Source organism: Gopherus evgoodei, chromosome 3, assembly GCF_007399415.2.
Source record: "Gopherus evgoodei ecotype Sinaloan lineage chromosome 3, rGopEvg1_v1.p, whole genome shotgun sequence".
Classification (NCBI taxonomy): domain Eukaryota; kingdom Metazoa; phylum Chordata; order Testudines; family Testudinidae; genus Gopherus; species Gopherus evgoodei.
Window position 1 is genome coordinate 5,070,735 of NC_044324.1, and position 17,894 is coordinate 5,088,628.

Sequence of the window (17,894 nt, forward strand, 5' to 3'; positions counted from 1 at the left end):
TGCCAAACAGGGAGAACAAACGTAGGGGTGGCGAGGTGCCTCCTGGAGACCATCTACCTGGCTGGGGGTGGGGGGGGTCGCTGGGGAGCTCTCCACCAGTGTGGCAGGACCCTGCAATGGGAGATTTGGCCCCCCCAACCCCAGCAGCCAGGAGGGAACCAGCCTCACACTGCACAGAGTGGCGGCTTCCTAAGCTCCCACCATGGGCCATCTCTGAGCCCCCCTGCCAGGGGCTGGGCTGGGGGTCACCCTGGGCAGCCCAGTTCCAAGCCCCCCCACAAAGGGCCAGAGGAGCAATTCCCCTGTGGGCCACTGATGGATAGCAAGAGAAGAGGAAGCCGGGGGCTGGGTCGGGGTATGAGGAGGGGGCAGAGAGCCCCCCAGGCAGCAGCTCTTATCTGCCCCCTCCACCCCCCGCTGGACGGATAGATGGACACCAGACTCCACACAACTTTCCAACATTCCAGTTTCTTTGCTCAGTGAAAACCAGCGGTGCCATGACAAGGGGGCACCCCCCACCCCACCCTCGTGCTGCCCCATTTGACCCAGCCCGCCTGGGGGCAAAGGAGCTGGAGCATCCTTAACAGGAGGGGCTGGGACCAAGAACTAGGCCCTTGGGGGCGTTTTCCCACCCACCCCTGCTGACATGGCAGGGGGGGGGCACGCGCAGGGCTGCCTTGTGACTGGCAAGGAGGGGTGGGAGCTGGCACAGGGCCGGGGGATGTTCCAGCAGGAGACCCTACAACAACGAACAGGTCAGCCTGAGCAGGGGCAGGGGAGCCCTGGGGGGAGCTGCAGGCTGCAGGGCAGAGCGGGATACGAAGGGGCCGTGCCACCCGGTGGGATACCCGGGGTCCCAGCACCGCCCCTTCCTGGGGTTAGGGTCAGTCTCTGTGCCCGGAGCAGGGGTGGAGATCGGGGGGGGCAGCCCCCGCTGCTCAGTGATCCTGGAAGCCGGGCATGGGGAAGGAGCGGGCAAAGGTCTCCACGCGTTGGCGCAGGTCGGCCAGGCGGCTCTGCGTCGCCGCGTCACTCAGCAGAAAGGATTTGAAGTCTTGCAGCTTGGCTGGGGAGAGAAAGGGGAGGGGGTGAGTGGGGGATAAAGAGGAGGGGGGGTCGGCCAAGCCCCCCCGCAGGGCTTCACAAAGACAGACACCCTCCCCCAACCCACCTGTCCAGTCCAGAGCCATGGCACGGACTTTATCCCCAATGTACAAAGGAAAACTGCTCCAACCACTAGACCCCAACTCCCCTGCCAGAGCCAAGGATAGAACCCAGGAATCCTGGTGCCCATCTCCCCCTGCACTAACCACTAGCCCCCACTTCCTGCTCTCAGCCCCACCCACCCCTTACTCTTAACCACTAGACTCCACTCCCATCCCAGAGGCGGAATGGAACCCAGGAGTCCTGGCTCCCAGCCCCACCCCACCTGCTCTAACTGCTAGACCCCTCCCCCGCTCCCAGCCCCCCCCACTCTAACCACTAGACCCCGCTCCCCTCCCAGAGGCAGGATGAACCCAGGCATCCTGGCTTTCAGAGAAGCCGTGGGGTACCTGTGTCACACCTCGGGTCCCCCCAGCCCAGTGATCCCCGATCCCCAGGCTGCTGCACCAGCGGGACGAGCCCGAGGCTGAGAAGCTCCTGTCCCCCACCCCCCCACTCACTGGTTTTGCTCTTGGCCTCCAGGCCGATGCTGATCCCCTCATCGATGAAGGCCACGACCTTCTGGAAGTCGGCCTCCCGGAACCGGCGAGACGTCAGAGCCGGGGCCCCTGGGGAGAGCCCAGCAATGGGATTACCTCACCACCACCCCCAGCACTGGGGTTACCTCACCGTGCCGGCCCCCCAACACCCCGGGGAGAGCCTAGCCCCGGTGTTCTCTCACCATGCTGGGTCAGGGGGCATCTGGAGGGGAGTGGGGGCTAGTGGTGCGAGCAGGAGGCTGGGAGCCAGGACTCCTGGGCTGTGCCCCCAGTTCTCACTGATATCGGACACCCAGGGGTGCCAGGGCAGAGAGTTCAAAGTCGCCCTGGTACCCTCAGGGGGGCAAAGCTGGGGGGCATCCCCAGAGGGGGGGCCAGGAGCGGGTCTCCCAGGGGAAGGCCCCATGCTGGACGCAGACTGTGGGAAACAATCCCCCTCAAGCTGGGAGGTCAGACACGCCCCACCCCCAGTGCCCCCTTACCCAGCCGCAGGCCCCCCGGCGTCAGGGCGCTCTTGTCCCCGGGGCAGGTGTTCTTGTTGGCTGTGATGGACACCAGCTCCAGCACCCGCTCGGCCCGGGCCCCGTCGATCCCCTTCGGCCGCAGGTCCACCAGCACCAGGTGGTTATCGGTGCCGCCTGGGCCAGGGGAGAGAGATCAGCGCCCTGACCCGCAGCCTCCCCCCAGATCTGCTGGTGCCCCCCAGCCGTGACCCGCAGCCCCTGCCGGCTCCCCTCAGCTCTGCCAGCACCCCCCGCTCCCAATCTGCAGCCCCCATCAGCTCCCCCCAGCTCTGCCAGCGCCCCCCGCTCCTGATCCGCAGCCCCCGCCAGCTCCCCCCAGCTCTGCCAGCGCCCCCCGCTCCTGACCTGCAGCCCCCGCCGGCTCCCCTCAGCTCTGCCAGCGCCCCCCGCTCCTGACCCGCAGCCTCCGCCGGCTCCCCCCAGCTCTGCCGGTGCCCCTCACCCCCCAACCCGCAGCCCCCGCTGGCTCCCCCCAGCTCTGCTGGTGCCCCTCACCCCCCGACCTGCAGCCTCCGCTGGCTCCCCACAGCTCTGCTGGTGCCCCTCACCCCCCGACTCACAGCCCCTGCCAGCTCCCCCCAGCTCTGCCGGTGCCTCTCACCCCCCGATTCACAGCCCCCACTGCCTCCCCCCAGCTCTGCCAGCACACCCCGACCCGCAGCCCCCTGCTAGCCCAGCCTTGACCCCTCCCCCTGCTTTGCACTCCAAACCTCCAGCCACTAGCGCCAGCCGTGCACTGCCCCCATCCCCCATGCTACCCACTATGCCTCACTGCACCCCCCCAGCTCCCCTTGTGCACCCCCCCTCCCGTGCCCAGCTCTCACGGGCATCACCTGACACCAGGGTGTAACCCCTCTGCAGCAGCCCCTCCGCCATGGCCCTGGCGTTCTTCAGCACCTGCTGGCAGTGCTCCCGGAAGGCGGGGGAGCTGGCCTGCGGGGGAGAGGGGTGGGGGGTCAGTGGGGCCATAGATTGCCCCCCTCCCTGCCCCCAGCCATGTGCCACCCTCGCCCCCACCCCAGGTGGCCCCCACCTGCTTCAGGGCCACGGCCACGGCGGCGATGGCATGGTTGTGGGGCCCGCCCTGCAGCGAGGGGAAGACGGCGAAGTTGATCGGCTCCTCCAGGTTGTAGGGGATCTCCTTGCCCGTCTTCTTATCCACCGTGCGCAGCCCTTTGCGGTAGAAGATCAGCCCGGACCTGTGGGGCCAGGGGGTGGGTCAGGGTGTGACCCCCCCCCCCACGAGCCATGGGGGTCCACAAGCCAGGACAGCTGCCTGAGACGAGTTTTCCAGGTCTCAGCCCCGGGGCCCACAACCCAACCTGCGCACCAAACCCCCGGCGGCTCAGCTCCCTGCTGCTCCCTGGAGGGATCCCTCTGCAGGGGGCAGGGGGGGCTCTTTGCGCCTGCCCCCACTCTGGATCAGAGGGCTCAGTGCGAAGAACATTAAAAGAATGTCAACTCATGTGGCCACCCCGACCCGCAGCCCCTCTTCCCACTGGCATCCTGGACACAGAATCACCAGGGTCTGGTTCCCTCTTGGGAGTGGGACGGGCGGGCGTGGGCCTGCAGAAGGGGGGCAGGGGCAGTGCGTGGTGGGGGAGGAGGGAAGAGGGACAGGCTGGGGGAGGGACAAGTCAGGGGGAGGGGAAGGGCAGTGCGTGGTGGGGGAGGAGGACAGGCTGGGGGAGGGGCATGCCAGGGGGAGGGGAAGGGCAGTGCGTGGTGGGGGAGGAGGGGAAGGGCAGTGCGTGGAGGGAAGGGGGACAGGCTGGGGGAGAGACATGCTGGGGGGAACGGAAGGGCAGTGCGTGGTGGGGGAGGAGGGGAAGGGCAGTGCGTGGTGGGGGAGGGGGACAGGCTGGGGGAGGGACATGCCAGGGGGAGGGGAAGGGCAGTGCGTGGTGGGGGAGGAGGGGAAGGGCAGTGCGTGGAGGGAAGAGGGACAGGCTGGGGGAGGGACATGCTGGGGGGAAGGGAAGGGCAGTGCGTGGTGGGGGAGGAGGGAAGGGGGACAGGCTGGGGGGGGGACAGGCTGTGTGGAGGGGAAGGGCAGTGCGTGGTGGGGAAGGAGGGAAGGGGGACAGGCCAGGGGAGGGACATGCAGGGGTGGGGGAGGGAGAAGGACAGTGCGTGGTGGGGGAGGGGGGACAGGCTGGGGGAGGGACATGCCGGGGAAGGGGAGGGGAGGGAAGGGGAGGGGCGGGGCAGACCAGTGCAGTGCATGGTGGGGGAGAAGGGGGACATGCTAGGGGAGGGGAAGGGCACTGGGGGGGGAGGAAAGGGGGACAGGCCGGGGGAGGGACATGCAAGGGGAGGGGAGGGGAGGGGAGGGGAAGGACAGTGCGTGGTGGGGAAGGAGGGAAGGGGGACAGGCCAGGGGAGGGGAGGGAAGGGAAGGGGCAGGGCAGGGCATGGTGGGGGAGGAGGGAAGGGGGACAGGCCAGGGGAGGGGAGGGGAGGGAAGGGGCAGGACAGGGCATGGTGGGGGAGGAGGGAAGGGGGACAGGCCAGGGGAGGGACAGGCCAGGGGAGGGGAGGGGAGGGAAGGGGCAGGACAGTGCATGGTGGGGGAGGAGGGAAGGGGGACAGGCCAGGGGAGGGACATGCCGGGGGAGAGGAGGGGGGAGAAGAGGCCAGGGGTGGATCCAGCCCCGCCCGCACTCACCGGGCCCCGCGCAGGGTCTTGTGCGTGGTGCTGGTCACCAGGTCGGCGTGCTCGAAGGGCGAGGGCACCACCTTGGCAGCCACCAGCCCGCTGATGTGCGCCATGTCGGCCAGCAGGTAGGCCCGCACCTCCTCGCACACCTGTCGGAGACGGGCGCCGCGTCAGCCGCGGGGCCCCTCCAACCCCCCTCTCCGTGCCCCCAGCTCAGCCCTCCCCCCACGCACTCCACCCCCACAGGGCTCACACCACCTCCCCCCTCCAACGCCCCCACCTCGTCTCCAGCTGGCACCCCAGGGAGGGCCCATGGTCATCATGGGGGGGTGCCAGGAACCCCTTCCCCACCCAGCCCTCCCTTCAACTCACCACCCACCCCCAGACCCCTTCCCCCTCCCCCTCTGTCCTAAGCCGCTCCCCCGACCCCCCCACCTTCTTCATGCGGGCGTAGTCGATGAGGCGGGCATAGGCGCTGGTGCCCGCAATGATGAGGCGGGGGCGGAAGAGCCGGGCCGTCACCTCCAGCTGCTCGTAGTCGATCAGCCCCGTAGCCGGCTGCGGGGGGAGGGGGTCACAGCTGGAGAGTTACCCCCTTGGGGGGGCCATACTGCTAAGGGGGGGGTGGGGTCGAGCCTGTACAGAGTCAGGTGGTAGCTGGGAGGGGGGGGTCTAGCCAGCCCCAGGACACAGAGGGGGAGAGGGGGTCCCATGGGGGGGTGCACATGTCTTGGCCAAGGCACCAGCCCCGGCAGGCAGGACGCGAGCGCTGGGGGGGCTCCGAATGACAGGGGCAGCACGGGGGGCGGGGGGAACAGACACTCCAGGCTCCCTCCCCCCAAATACACCCAAGTTGAGGGTCCCAAATGCAGCCAGAGCAGCAGAAACCTCCTGGCCCAGCCCCAGTGGGGAGCAAGGGACTGGGCCCCCCCACCCCCGTGAATGCACGTTACCCTCCCGACCCCCCGCAGCGATCACCCTGCACAGACGCTGCCCCCTCCCCACTCACGTTGAGTTTATAGGGCATAGACTCAAAGAAAATGGAGGTGGCCGAGATGCGCTTGACGTCCGACATGTACCCGTGGGTCAGGCTGCGGGAGAGACGGACGGTGTCAGGCCAGAACCACAGCCTGACCCAGAGACCGGGCAGGACCCACCCCCTGGGCCGGCTCCCCAGATGGGTCCCCTCCTGGCAGGGCCCCAGCCCAGGGCCGGTCTCCCCACCCCGGACAGGTGCCCCCGCTCCCCCGGCTGGGCTCTACCTGCAGCCCCCAGACCCAGCATCAGCACCGCCCTCCCCAATTCCTGGGGCCTCTAAGCCAGACCCTGCCCCCCCGGTACCCACGGGCTGAGCACCCCCCAGAGCCCTGCCCCCTCCCCCCCAGGGCCCCCTCGCCCCGCTGCCCGTGGGGGGACATACTGGCCACCGTCGGGCAGGTCCAGGCCCATGATGCGCTCGTGGGGCTGCAGCAGGGCCGTGTAGGCGGCGAAGTTGGCGGGTGACCCCGAGTAGGGCTGGACGTTCACCCCCCAGCGGGCGGGGTCCAGGTCGAAGGCCTCCAGCGCCCGCTGTTGGCACAGCAGCTCGATCTGGTCCACCACCTCGGCCCCCCCGTAGTACCTGCGGGGAGGGCACCAGGGCTCAGCCCCTCAAGCAGCAACCCCCCCCCGCGGGGCACCTGGAGGGAACTCAGGGCCATCACCCTCCTTGGGGCCTCCCTGCCCCCCAGGTGCCCACAAGGAGGGGAACCCAGGGCCATCACCCCTCTTGGGGCCCTTCCTGCCCCCCTGGTACCTGCAAGGGGGGAACCCGGGGCCCATCACCCCCCTTGGGGTCCTCCCTGCCCCCCCGGTACCCACAAGGGGGGAACCCAGGGCCCATCACTCCCCTTGGGGCCCTCCCTGCCCCCCCCGGTACCCGCAAGGGGGGAACCCAGGGCCCATCACCCCCACCCTAAAGGCTGCCGAGGGTCCTGGAGGGAACTGACACAATCACCCAAAAAACAATAGCCCCAGCCCCTCCCGCAAGGGCCACACACAGCAAGTTACCACTGGGGAGGGGAGCACCCCCCCAGCTCCTGACTGACAAGGAGACCTGGGCCCCCAGGGCCTGTGTGCAGTATCCCCATGTTCTCTGCTCTGGCCGGCTCCACCCCAGAGCAGGTCCCCTGCAGGGTGCCCCCCGCCCAGGGAGCTGCCCCTCCATCCCCCGTACCTCTTGCCGGGGTAGCCCTCCGAGTACTTGTTGTTCAGGCAAGAGCCCAGGGCCTCCAGTGCGGCGCGGCTGCAGAAATTCTGGGGGACAGAGAGCGAAGCAGGAGGGGGGTAGTCTGTGAGATGGCCCGGGGAGGGGGGCGAGCACCGGGGCCCCCAACCCAGCCTCAAGCAGGAACCTGAGGGGCAATGCGGGGTCAGCCTCAGCCCCGTCCTGCGTTAGAAAGCAGCTGGGGGGGAGGCAGGGCTCCAGCATGTACTTGGGAGGAATCAAAGGCGGGGGGGGCCCTCAGGGCAACGCAGCCCCCCCCCGTGGTGCTCCCTCCTCCCCCACTGCAGACCCCCCGAGCCCCCTGCCCCCCCGGCCATCCTCCGACCCTCCCTTCCCTCCACCCCTGCCCCCGCACCCACCTCAGAGGCAATGAGCTCCAGACCCCGGCACTGCCGATCCTTCTCCTTCTGCACCAGCTCCCACATCTCAGGGTCGCTCTCCGCCAGGCTCTCCTGCCCGGTCCAGCCGGGCACCTCCCCAGCCGCAGCCGCAGCCGCACGGCTGTGCTGGGCCCGCAGGCCGGGCGTGCCCAGCCACCAGCATCTCTGCAGAGGCTGACAACGGGAAGGGGGAGAGTCCTCACCAGAGGGGCATAACCACCAACACCCCTCCACACACACACACCTGCCTGTACCCCCCATGCCATGGGGGGCACCTCACCAGGGAACTCACTTTTCTCTGGTACCTTTGGGGATACAAAGCCAAAAAACACCCTGATATCCTCATGGCACACGTGGGGAGCCAGGAATAGAACCCAGGAGTCCTGGCTCCCAGCCCCCTCTGCTCTAACCACTAGACACCACTCCCCTCCCAGAGCTGGGGATGGAACCCAGGAGTCCTGGCTCCCAGGCCCCCTGCTATAAGAACTGACCAAACAGTAACTGTGGAGCGGGGCAGCCCTCTCCCTCCAACAGGGGGTCACAGGGTGGGCATGGGCAGCTCTGGCAGGGGAGAGGGGGAGAACTTCCTTCCTTCTCTGGTTCATTTGCATGGCCGGAGGAGACGTTTCTGAGGCCTGGGAGTGTGGTAACAGCTGGGCCCTTGTGCAGGGGACCAATCACCCCGTCTGGGGAGAAGGGGCAGCCACATGGCAACGGGGGAGGCGGGGGGTGAGGGGCCCAAGCTGACGGCGGAAGCCGGGGGACCATGTGAGTCACATGACCGTGTGTGTGTGTGTGTGTGTGTGTGTGTGTATGTGTCCCCTTCCTCGTGTCTCAGTCGCCACAGCTGGAAAAATGGTTGAAGCAGCGGAAACGGCTCCAAAATCCCGGAGGGGGCGGAAGGGGGGGAAACTGCAGGCGTGTGAGAGAGTGCACGTGAGTGTGCAAACCGGGGTGGGGGGCAGCAGAGTGAGCTGAGTGTGGGGGGAGAGCACATCTGCACACACAGGATGGGGCTGGGGCTGGAGTCTGTCCTTCGTGTGCCACCCCCCCCCCCCCGCCCCACACACTTCCTGCCATGGCTCACTCATGTCACACGGAACAACAAGTGCCTGGAGACAGATCTTTGCCCCCCCAGCCCCAAACCAGGCTCCCCACTGTGCACTGCCCCCCCCCACTCCGACAGAGTCCTCCTCCCTACACTAACCCACCAGACCAGTTTGCCCCCCGGGCTCCCCCCCACCCCCATTTTCTCCCAGGACACCTGTCTAAACTCCCCCGCCCCCCGCAAACCATACTGGGAGACTGCACCCCCTGCTGCTGGTGTGTCACTTCCACTCCCTCCCGCCCCTCCTAGCTGATCCTCACCCCCCCTTGGCCCCCCCGAGAGCTACAGACTCTGCCCGCAAGGGGCCAGCCAGCTCCCTGGGGGCCAGGAGAGACCTGGGCCCGGCCTGGGGGCATTGATCCCACATTGGACCTCCCTAGGCTGCTGGCTCTTTGGGGAAACGGGGTCCTGGCCCAGGCCGCCCAGACACCAGAGCAACACAGCCAGTGGACAGCCAAGAGAAAGACACTGCGGCACGAGATATTTGCCGGGGCGTCTCTCAGAGCCCCGACTGGATCCGCACAGACGGACCCCCCAGGATCTGAGGCCACCACGGCACCAAACCACTCCCAGGTGGGAAGACAAGTTCTTGCTCCCGAAACAGCCCGTGTGCTCCACCAGGCCGAGCACGGCGGAGCTCTCCAGGAGAGCGGCATTCGAGGCCTAGGGAGCTTGTCAGCTTTGCCCCCCTCTCAGGCACCGCCAGAGCCCCCGGCACAGCGCCGAGGGGCCGACCGTGACAAGGAGCTCACTCCCCTCTCCCGGGGCCGGATCCGAATGCAGCAGAACCTCGGGAACAGCGGCTGTTCGGGATCGGGAACAAAACTTTCCAGGTCTTTCAAAAGTTTGCAGCTGAAGCCCAGAAACTGGTTCCTTACCCTGCCCCAACTTTAATTAAAAACCTTTCCCTTGATTGTGCAGTGGTTGATGTTTAACGCAGCGTGCACTGTATTGGGGGGGGGGGGGGGTTGTCTCTGTGGCTGCCTGAGGGCATCCTCCGGGTTTCCAAGGAGATGTGGGGCTGACGGGCCAGGTTCTGCTGTATCCCTTGCAGGCCTCAGCAACAGGCATGATGCAACTAGGCCACTGCCCTTGCATCAGCTGGCTTGAAAGCCCCACCGTGTGCCAAGTTTCCCCAAACAACAAAACACAGTCAGTCAGAAGAAACTTGGGCAAGTTCTAACCCATGGGGCAAGTGGCTCCAAGTGGCTGGATTTGGGTCCAGCTCCCTCATCTTGCAACCCAAATCTTCCGAGTTAAGCTTCCCCCCCCTTTTCTTTCTCTCTCTTCCCCCCACCGCAGCCCCCAGTCGCGCTAGTCAAAGATGCCAAGAGAAAAGCTGTGGGGAGGTGAGGGGCCGCTGGGCCGTATTGACTCAGTTCCAAGGGGTCAGCACAAACCTCACGCCAAGCAGACTTTGGTCAGGCGCCGAGGTGCGACCGATGGTCACCGGGCCCTGTTCACCGCGGCACTGGGGGAGATGTCAGGGAGCCGCTGAAGTCAGCGGAGCAGGGCAGGTGGAGAGCGCAGGATGGCTCTGGCCTGAGCCTGGCACGTGCCCGCCCCCCGTGCAAACAGCTGGGCAGCACCCGCCAATGCACCCAGTGGGTGCAGGAGAGCAAAGCGGAGCGACCCATCACAGAGCGGGCTGGGTCGCTCGCCTGGCAGGGGTGACACCCCCCGCATCTCTCCCCTGAGCCCCCCCAGGAACACGGGCTTCCTATGGGGCATCTGGAAGCAGAAGGCGGGGATCTGCAGGGCTGAGCCTGCCACGAAATCGCACTGGGGCAGGACTCAGCTGGGGGGAAGTGGGGGGAAGGCAGCACCCCCATATTTGCACTGCTCAGAGGGTGGGGGACAGCGCTCTGCAAAGGGGCCCAGCCAGGGCACGGAGCCTGCATGGGGGGGCGCATCTGGGGAGAAACCCAGATATTTTGCAAAAGACATGACCCCACCGCCAGCCCCCAAGCACGAGCCCCCCCGCGCCCCCCACTCACCCCGGCCAGGCGGCCCAGGCAGCGCGGGAACATGCTGCAGGCGGCGCGGGGCAGGACCACGGGGCAGGTGGCGGGTCCCGGGCGCTGCTCGGGGGGGCGGGGCCCTGGTCACGGGAAACACGTGTCCCCCCCGTCGCTCCCGGTGTACCCTGGGGGATGTAGTTCGCGCCGGGTCGGCAGCTGAGCCCGCCCCCCCGATCGTTTATGCAAAGTGGTTAATGAGCTGATTTGCATGTTTGCAAATAAGTGGAAACCTACCGCAGCCTAAGGGAGCAGCAGGGGGCGGAGGAGCCTTGGGCGAGCAAGTGTGAGAAACCGGGACATTTCGGGGGGGGGGTTAGTTGTGGGAGGGATAGTTGGGGGGTAGCTGTGTGGGAGGGTGAAGTTGTGGGGGGGAGGGGTAGGTGTGGGGGGGTTGTGGGGGGAGGAGTAGTTGGGGGTAGCTGTGTGGGAGGGTGAAGTTGTGTGGGGGAGGGGTGTGGGGGGTTGTGGGGGGAGGAGTAGTTGGGGGTAGTTGTGTGGGAGGGTGAAGTTGTGTGGGGAAGGGATAGGTGTGGAGGGGTTGTGGGGGGAGGGGTAGTTGGGGGTAGTTGTGTGGGGGGATGAAGTGTGGGGGGGAGGGGTAGGTGTGCGGGGGAAGCAGTAGTTGTTTGGGGTAGGGGAGCAGTTGTGTGGGGGAGGGGTAGTTTTGTGGGGGGGTTCTCCCATGAGTAAAGTTTAGTCACACGTGTTTGCAGGATCGGGGCCCTTTAGACTGGAAGCTCTTCGGAGGGGCGGGGGGTTGGGGGGGCCTTTGTCCTCCAGTGTCAAGGGTGGCCTGGAAATTTCTCACCCAGTTCTGACCCGCAGCCCCTCTGGGGTGATGCGCAGCAGCTGGTCCACACCCACATTTATGGAGGGTGTGCGGGCGCATTACAGGGGGGGGGGCTCACCGTGCCAGTGCCCCAGTGCCAGGCCCAGAGGTTGGCGAGCCCAGGGATCTGGCCCAGTTATCCCCTGTGCACGCTGCAGCCTGGCCCCCGGTAATGCAGCATCAAAGGGACCTTCCCCCCATGCAGCCTCCTTCCTCTGATGGCTGGGAGCAGGCTGGGCCTGCGGGCAAAGGGAGCGGGGCTCTGGCGGCAAAGGGGTCCAGGAGCTGCAGCCGCACAGCCGGGCGAATGGCAGAGGCAGGACGGAGACGCTGCGGGCAGCCCCTGGCGCCCCTCTGCCGCAGGGCTCAGTTGTGCAGTGGGACCTAGTGGGCAGAGCACACATTCACATCCCGACTGCTTGCAACCACGAAAGAGCCCGGCGCACAGTCTGCCAAATCAGGGTGTTAGCCCCAACCCCGTGGGCAGGGCCCAGCTCAGGCTGCTGCTTTCTGCAGCCCTACATACATCATGTGTTGTTAGCTTGGTGTGCCATTCCTCTGCACTACACTATCCCGGAGCGTTGCTGTGTGTTGTCAAATAGCTGCCATGCTCCACCCCAGAGGCAGCTGCATTCCCAAACTAGTTGAGTCTTCCCTGCACAGCATTGCTGCATGACTGGTAATCAGCTGCAGTGCCCATCCCCAAAGGTGGCTGCATTTCAGTGCTGGGTGAGTGATCCCTGTGCAGCTTTGCTGTGTGGCTATGAACCAGCAGTTGCAGCCCACTCCAGAGGTGACTGCATTTTGGTGGTGGGTGGCAGGATCACTGAGTCTTGTGATCTTGTGATTGAATCATCCCCTACAGCGACAGAGACGCTGGGGAGGGGAGCAATTTTAAAATCTTTTTGCAGTGGCAGCAGCATACCAGGGCCACGTGCTGCCCCCCACCCCAGGCCCAGCAAGTCCCCACCCCAGGAAGCAAGGCTGAAGCCAAGACCTTTCTCCCATTGAAGAATGTTCCCTGCCCCTTCAATGTCACTCAGCGGCAGATCTGGGGTTAGAACCCCCTTGCTCTAACCACTGGGCACCACTCCCCTACCACAGCTGAGAATAGAACCCAGGAGTCCTGGCTCCCAGCCACCACTGCCAAAGCCAATTAGACTCCATTCCCTTCCCAGAATCAGTACAGGACCCAGCTGTCCCGTCTCCCAGCCGTATTGTTCCAACCACTATATATTCCCCCTCACTTGGTCTTCCCTCCCCGGCATCTCGCTTTGCTTTGGCTCGGGAAGCGCTAATGGAATTAAATCTAATTAAAGCAGCAACGACCTCAGACATCTGGGCCCGGGGAATTAATGGGGGGAAGCGGGAGATCGATTTTGCATGGCACATCAGCACCTCCTGCACGGCTGAGGACAGCGCCTGACGGGGCCCCCACCCAGCACCTGGGAGGAAGCTGCCAATTTATCCTGGGGCTGGTGGGGGGTGCCTGGGATGTGGAGATCCAGGCTCTCGCCAGGGTCTACCAAAGACATGGTGTAATTGTGGGGGTGCGGAGGTGTCCCTAGCCAGCATGCTGCTGCTGTTGGTGCTCTCGATGCCCCCCTGCTCCCGACATCTGGGGGTGGAGTGGGCGGGCTGGCAAGTATGCACTGCATTATGGGTATTTTCTGTGTCCCGTAAGGGGCCTGAGTGCAATTAGAGCAGCCCCTAGGCTGCTCCAGCATATGGTAGGGGGCCGGGTAGCTTATGCAGCCAGGGAGCACAAAGGAGCTTACACACACACATGCACACATTCCCTGGTCATTGAGCCAAGCACAGACCCAGTGTCCATGAGCCTCAGTTCCCCCCATCTGACCCCCCCATCTTACCCCTTCCAATGCAGCCTGCCAAGTGGCTGTAGCTGCCCCCAAAGCCCTTTGCAGCATGTCACAGCACACAGCTATGCCGTCGATGGCCCCAGGAGACAGACTGGTGCCCGATGCTTCCCGGGTCACATGCCACACCCCTGAGGAACGGGCACCGGCCTCACTAGCCGCCTCGACCTGGTGTCTCCTGCAGAGGGTGGCGTCTGCTGTTGCGCCCTGTGCTGGCCATGGGCCCGGCGGGGGAGCTGAGCGGTGGCAGAGCCAGGCTAGCGCTCCCCAAAGCTGCCATCACTGGCAAGCCAGGACGGGGACAGATCCTGCCTGGCACCGAATCCCAGCCAGCAGGTGCACAAGGCTCCTAAATCCAGATGCTCAGAGGCATTCAGGCACCTAACTCCCACTGGCTGAACTAGGCACAGGGCCAGGTAGGGTCGTAACACAGACAATGGGTGTGTGTCCCATTCCCCCTCACCTGCCCCAGGACAGCGCTGCTCTGGGGGGCAGCATCCACAGGCTGGCAGGGCCCTGGCCGCCCTCCCCCTCTCAGCTCCACTGAGACAGGCACTGCTGACAGACCAGACCTGCATGGGCACCAACCCGCGCCAAGAGGCAGCATGGTGTAGTGGTGGGAGTGGGGTCTGGGACTCAGGACTCCTGGATTCTAGCCACAGCTCTGGAAGGGACATGGGGGTCCAGTGGGTTGGGGCGGGGGCTGGAAGCCAGGACGCCAGAGTTCTAGCCTCAGCCCTGTCACTCTCCAGCTAGGTAACGTTAGACAAGGCCCAGCCTGGCTCTGTGCCTCAGTTTCCCTGTTGTATCCATTGGGAAAACCAGCTAAATAACTATACGTGGCCCCCTAAATTCACTCAGAAACCCCACACGGCTTTATCTGGGCTTCTGTGGGGGGGGGGCACCTCCCCTCTTGATTGTTTCCCCTCCCCTGAAGTCCTAACTCAGACTCCCTCGTCCAACATCCCCCTCGCATCCCGGCTGGAGTCAACAGGACTGCAGGGACCGAGAGACCCTGCCCCCAATCCAGGTACCAGTTGCAGGAATTTAATACTAAGGAGAAGCCAGAAGACACACACACACACACACCCCCACCAGCCGTTCTGCACTGGGGAGCCAGGATACAGAGCAGAGGACAGCTGAACTAAGGAGAATCAATCACTGGGATTTCAGAGGCGGGGAGATCCCAGGGCCCAGCGTGCCCATCCATCAGGCGCCGTGCGCTGGCAGGGTGCAGCCGACTTGCTTGTCACAGGCTGCTCCCAACATCCTCTCCCAGCTCCGCAGCCTCTGCGGCAATTAATCAAACCCAGCACCCCGGATGTGTGTGTGTGTTGGGGGGCACAGCTCCCCGCGCAGCATGGATGGGCGCCTCTTTGCAGCTGGGCCCAGGCGCTGCCGTTGGCAGTCACTCCAGCTGATCCATCCTCAGGCTTCAGAGGCTCGCGGGCATTGGGGTCAGGAAGGAAATACTCCTCCCTGCCCTTGGGGCCCCAATTCTTCCTACAGGACCCCCAATGTCTCCAGAACCACCCCCTGCGTTCCCAAGCACTGGCCCAGCCCCTTCTCGCATCTGGGCGGGGGGGGGGCTGCTAATCACATTTGATAGGGGAGCTGTCAATCATGCTCACTGGGCGGGCCTGGGGCTGCCAACCACACTCCATCAGGGGAGGGCAGGAGCTGTCAATCATGCTCAGTGGGGGGCAGGGGGCTGCCACTCACACTCATGCACTGGGGTGGGGGCTAGGAATCAGTCATGCTCCACACCTGCAGTTTTTATTTCATTCATTTTTTTAATCACATTTTTTCCCTCAATTTTATTTTGTTACAAAAATATGAAGTTGTCTCAGCCCAGAGACCGAGGGTGGGGGGGATTTGAGCCGGAGAGGTGCTGCCCAGAGCATGGGGAGGAGTGACTGGGGCTACAGGGCCCTGCCCCGACCCAGTGCATGGCTCAGTCTGGGGGTGGGGGTGACCCCAACTCATCCTGCACCCCCCCAGCCCCCTGGCACCTACTTCCTCACTCAAATGCACATTTTGTGAGGAGCGATCGACAGGTGGGGAGGGGGCTCTGTCCGGAGGGTCCCCGCCGTGCTCTGCTGCCATGGGGGGGGAGCTGTGCCAGTCGCTGGGGGCTGGGCTGGATGGCACTGCCAGATGTGTGGGAGGGGGGAGGCTCCTGCTGAGATCCAGGGGCACATCTCAGGGAGCTGGCTGGGCCCCCTCACTCAGTGCCAGGACTGCGAAACCAAGTCTGCTGCAGAGAGACCCATGGAGACACGCACCAGTGTGTGACCACCCCCCGGATACACATCCAAGCACCCCCACGTGCACAGCTGCACACCCCCACCCACACAGGGCCGCACACACGCATGGACACCCCCACCTACAAGCACAGTGCATCCACAGCCACAAAGGAGGCAAACACACACACACAAGCACACAGTCGTGCGACACCCCGAACACCCCCCGTGGGCTTATTTCCCTCTGCAGGTTGCACCACTGTAGCCGTGCTTGGGAATCCGGCCAGGACCTGCCTTCCTCCCCGGCCACGCTGGGGTTTCAGCCCTTGGTCGGCTTCTTCCCAGCCCTGCAGGGGTCAGGGTTAGATCTAGGGGGGTCCCTGAGCAAGGGGGAGAGCCTGGGAGCAGGTGGGACGCCACCCCCTCCATGACTTCCCTCCCGCAGCCCTGCAGCCTGCAGGGTGTGGGGGTGCAGCTAGGCAGGGCTGGGGGCACATGGGGGCGAAAGAATGGGGGGAGGCCCTGGTCCCCTCCCGAATAACGTGCTCCCTCCCCTGTGTGAGTCACTCTGCAGCCGCAGTGGGCGCGGGGGGGGGGCACGGCTCCAGGGGAGCGAAGGGAAAGCAGCGCCGGGGGTGCAGGGCTCCTGGCCCAGCCACGCAGATCACTGCCCAGCGGGGTGAAGGGGGGACACAGGGCCGAGAGCTCTCACTGCGGCCCCAGCCCCCAAGAGCAGCCGGGGGGGCGGGTTGGCTCAGCCCAGGCAGCGGCTGGCAAAGGTACCCGGCTGTGCTGGGCTCGAGCCATCCATCTGTACACACGCGCACACACCCCGCCGTCACTGATACATTTACACACGCACCCCCTGTCACTGATACATTTACACACGCACCCCCCTGTCACTGATACATTTACACACGCACTCCCGCTATCAGTGATACATTTACACACCCACCCCTGTCACTGATACATTTACACACGCACCCCTGTCACTGATACATTTACACACGCACTCCCGCTATCAGTGATACATTTACACACGCACCCCCTGTCACTGATACATTTACACACGCACTCCCGCTATCAGTGATACATTTACACACCCACCCCTGTCACTGATACATTTACACACGCACCCCTGTCACTGATACATTTACACACGCACTCCCGCTATCAGTGATACATTTACACACACCCGCCATCACTGATACATTTACACACGCACCCCCTGTCACTGATACATTTACACACACACCCCCACTGTCACTGATACATTTACACACGCACACCCCGCCATCACTGATACATTTACACACACCCCCTGTCACTGATACATTTACACACACACACACCCCAATATCACTGATACATTTACACACGCACTCCCGCTATCAGTGATACATTTACACACGCACCCCGTCAGTGATACATTTACACACGCACTCCCGCTATCAGTGATACATTTACACACACCCCCCACTGTGTCTGATACATTTACACACACACCCACCCCTGTCACTGATACATTTACACACGCACCCCCTGTCACTGATACATTTACACACGCACACTCGCTATCAGTGATACATTTACACACACACTCCCCAATATCACTGATACATTTACACACGTACCCCCGTCACTGATACATTTACACATGCACTCTCGCTATCAGTGATACATTTACACACGCACTCCCCAATATCACTGATACATTTACACACGCACCCCCTGTCACTGATACATTTACACACGCACCCCCTGTCACTGATACATTTACACACGCACCCCCCTGTCACTGATACATTTACACACGCACTCCCGCTATCAGTGATACATTTACACACCCACCCCTGTCACTGATACATTTACACACGCACCCCTGTCACTGATACATTTACACACGCACTCCCGCTATCAGTGATACATTTACACACGCACCCCCTGTCACTGATACATTTACACACGCACTCCCGCTATCAGTGATACATTTACACACCCACCCCTGTCACTGATACATTTACACACGCACCCCTGTCACTGATACATTTACACACGCACTCCCGCTATCAGTGATACATTTACACACACCCGCCATCACTGATACATTTACACACGCACCCCCTGTCACTGATACATTTACACACACACCCCCACTGTCACTGATACATTTACACACGCACACCCCGCCATCACTGATACATTTACACACACCCCCTGTCACTGATACATTTACACACACACACACCCCAATATCACTGATACATTTACACACGCACTCCCG

The 17,894-nt window shown here is 64.0% G+C and overlaps 1 protein-coding gene across 1 annotated transcript; it reads right to left on the minus strand.

The window, feature by feature from the left end:
* Positions 1–448: 448 nt before the first annotated feature.
* On the minus strand, positions 449–10,729 carry SHMT2 (serine hydroxymethyltransferase 2). Its single transcript, XM_030554658.1, has 12 exons — positions 10,638–10,729; positions 7,512–7,706; positions 7,102–7,181; positions 6,307–6,507; positions 5,896–5,977; positions 5,322–5,444; positions 4,896–5,035; positions 3,261–3,426; positions 3,061–3,160; positions 2,186–2,341; positions 1,665–1,772; positions 449–1,066 (listed from the first exon to the last, which is right to left on the minus strand). The coding sequence occupies exons 1-12, from the start codon at positions 10,668–10,670 to the stop codon at positions 939–941; spliced, it is 1,512 nt and encodes a 503-aa protein (XP_030410518.1). The 5' UTR covers positions 10,671–10,729; the 3' UTR covers positions 449–938.
* Positions 10,730–17,894: the final 7,165 nt, after the last annotated feature.

What these genes read in the sequence shown, in the direction of transcription:
- SHMT2 (XM_030554658.1), bottom strand. Translation starts at nt 10,670, where the DNA reads ATGTTCCCGCGCTGCCTGGGCCGCCTGGCCGGG. An exon ending in TGGCCGTGGCCCTGAAGCAG is followed by an intron (nt 3,161 to 3,260) that starts GTGGGGGCCACC and finishes TCTCCCCCGCAG; the next exon opens with GCCAGCTCCCCCGCCTTCCG. An exon ending in GGGTTACACCCTGGTGTCAG is followed by an intron (nt 2,342 to 3,060) that starts GTGATGCCCGTG and finishes CCCCTGGCCCAG; the next exon opens with GCGGCACCGATAACCACCTG.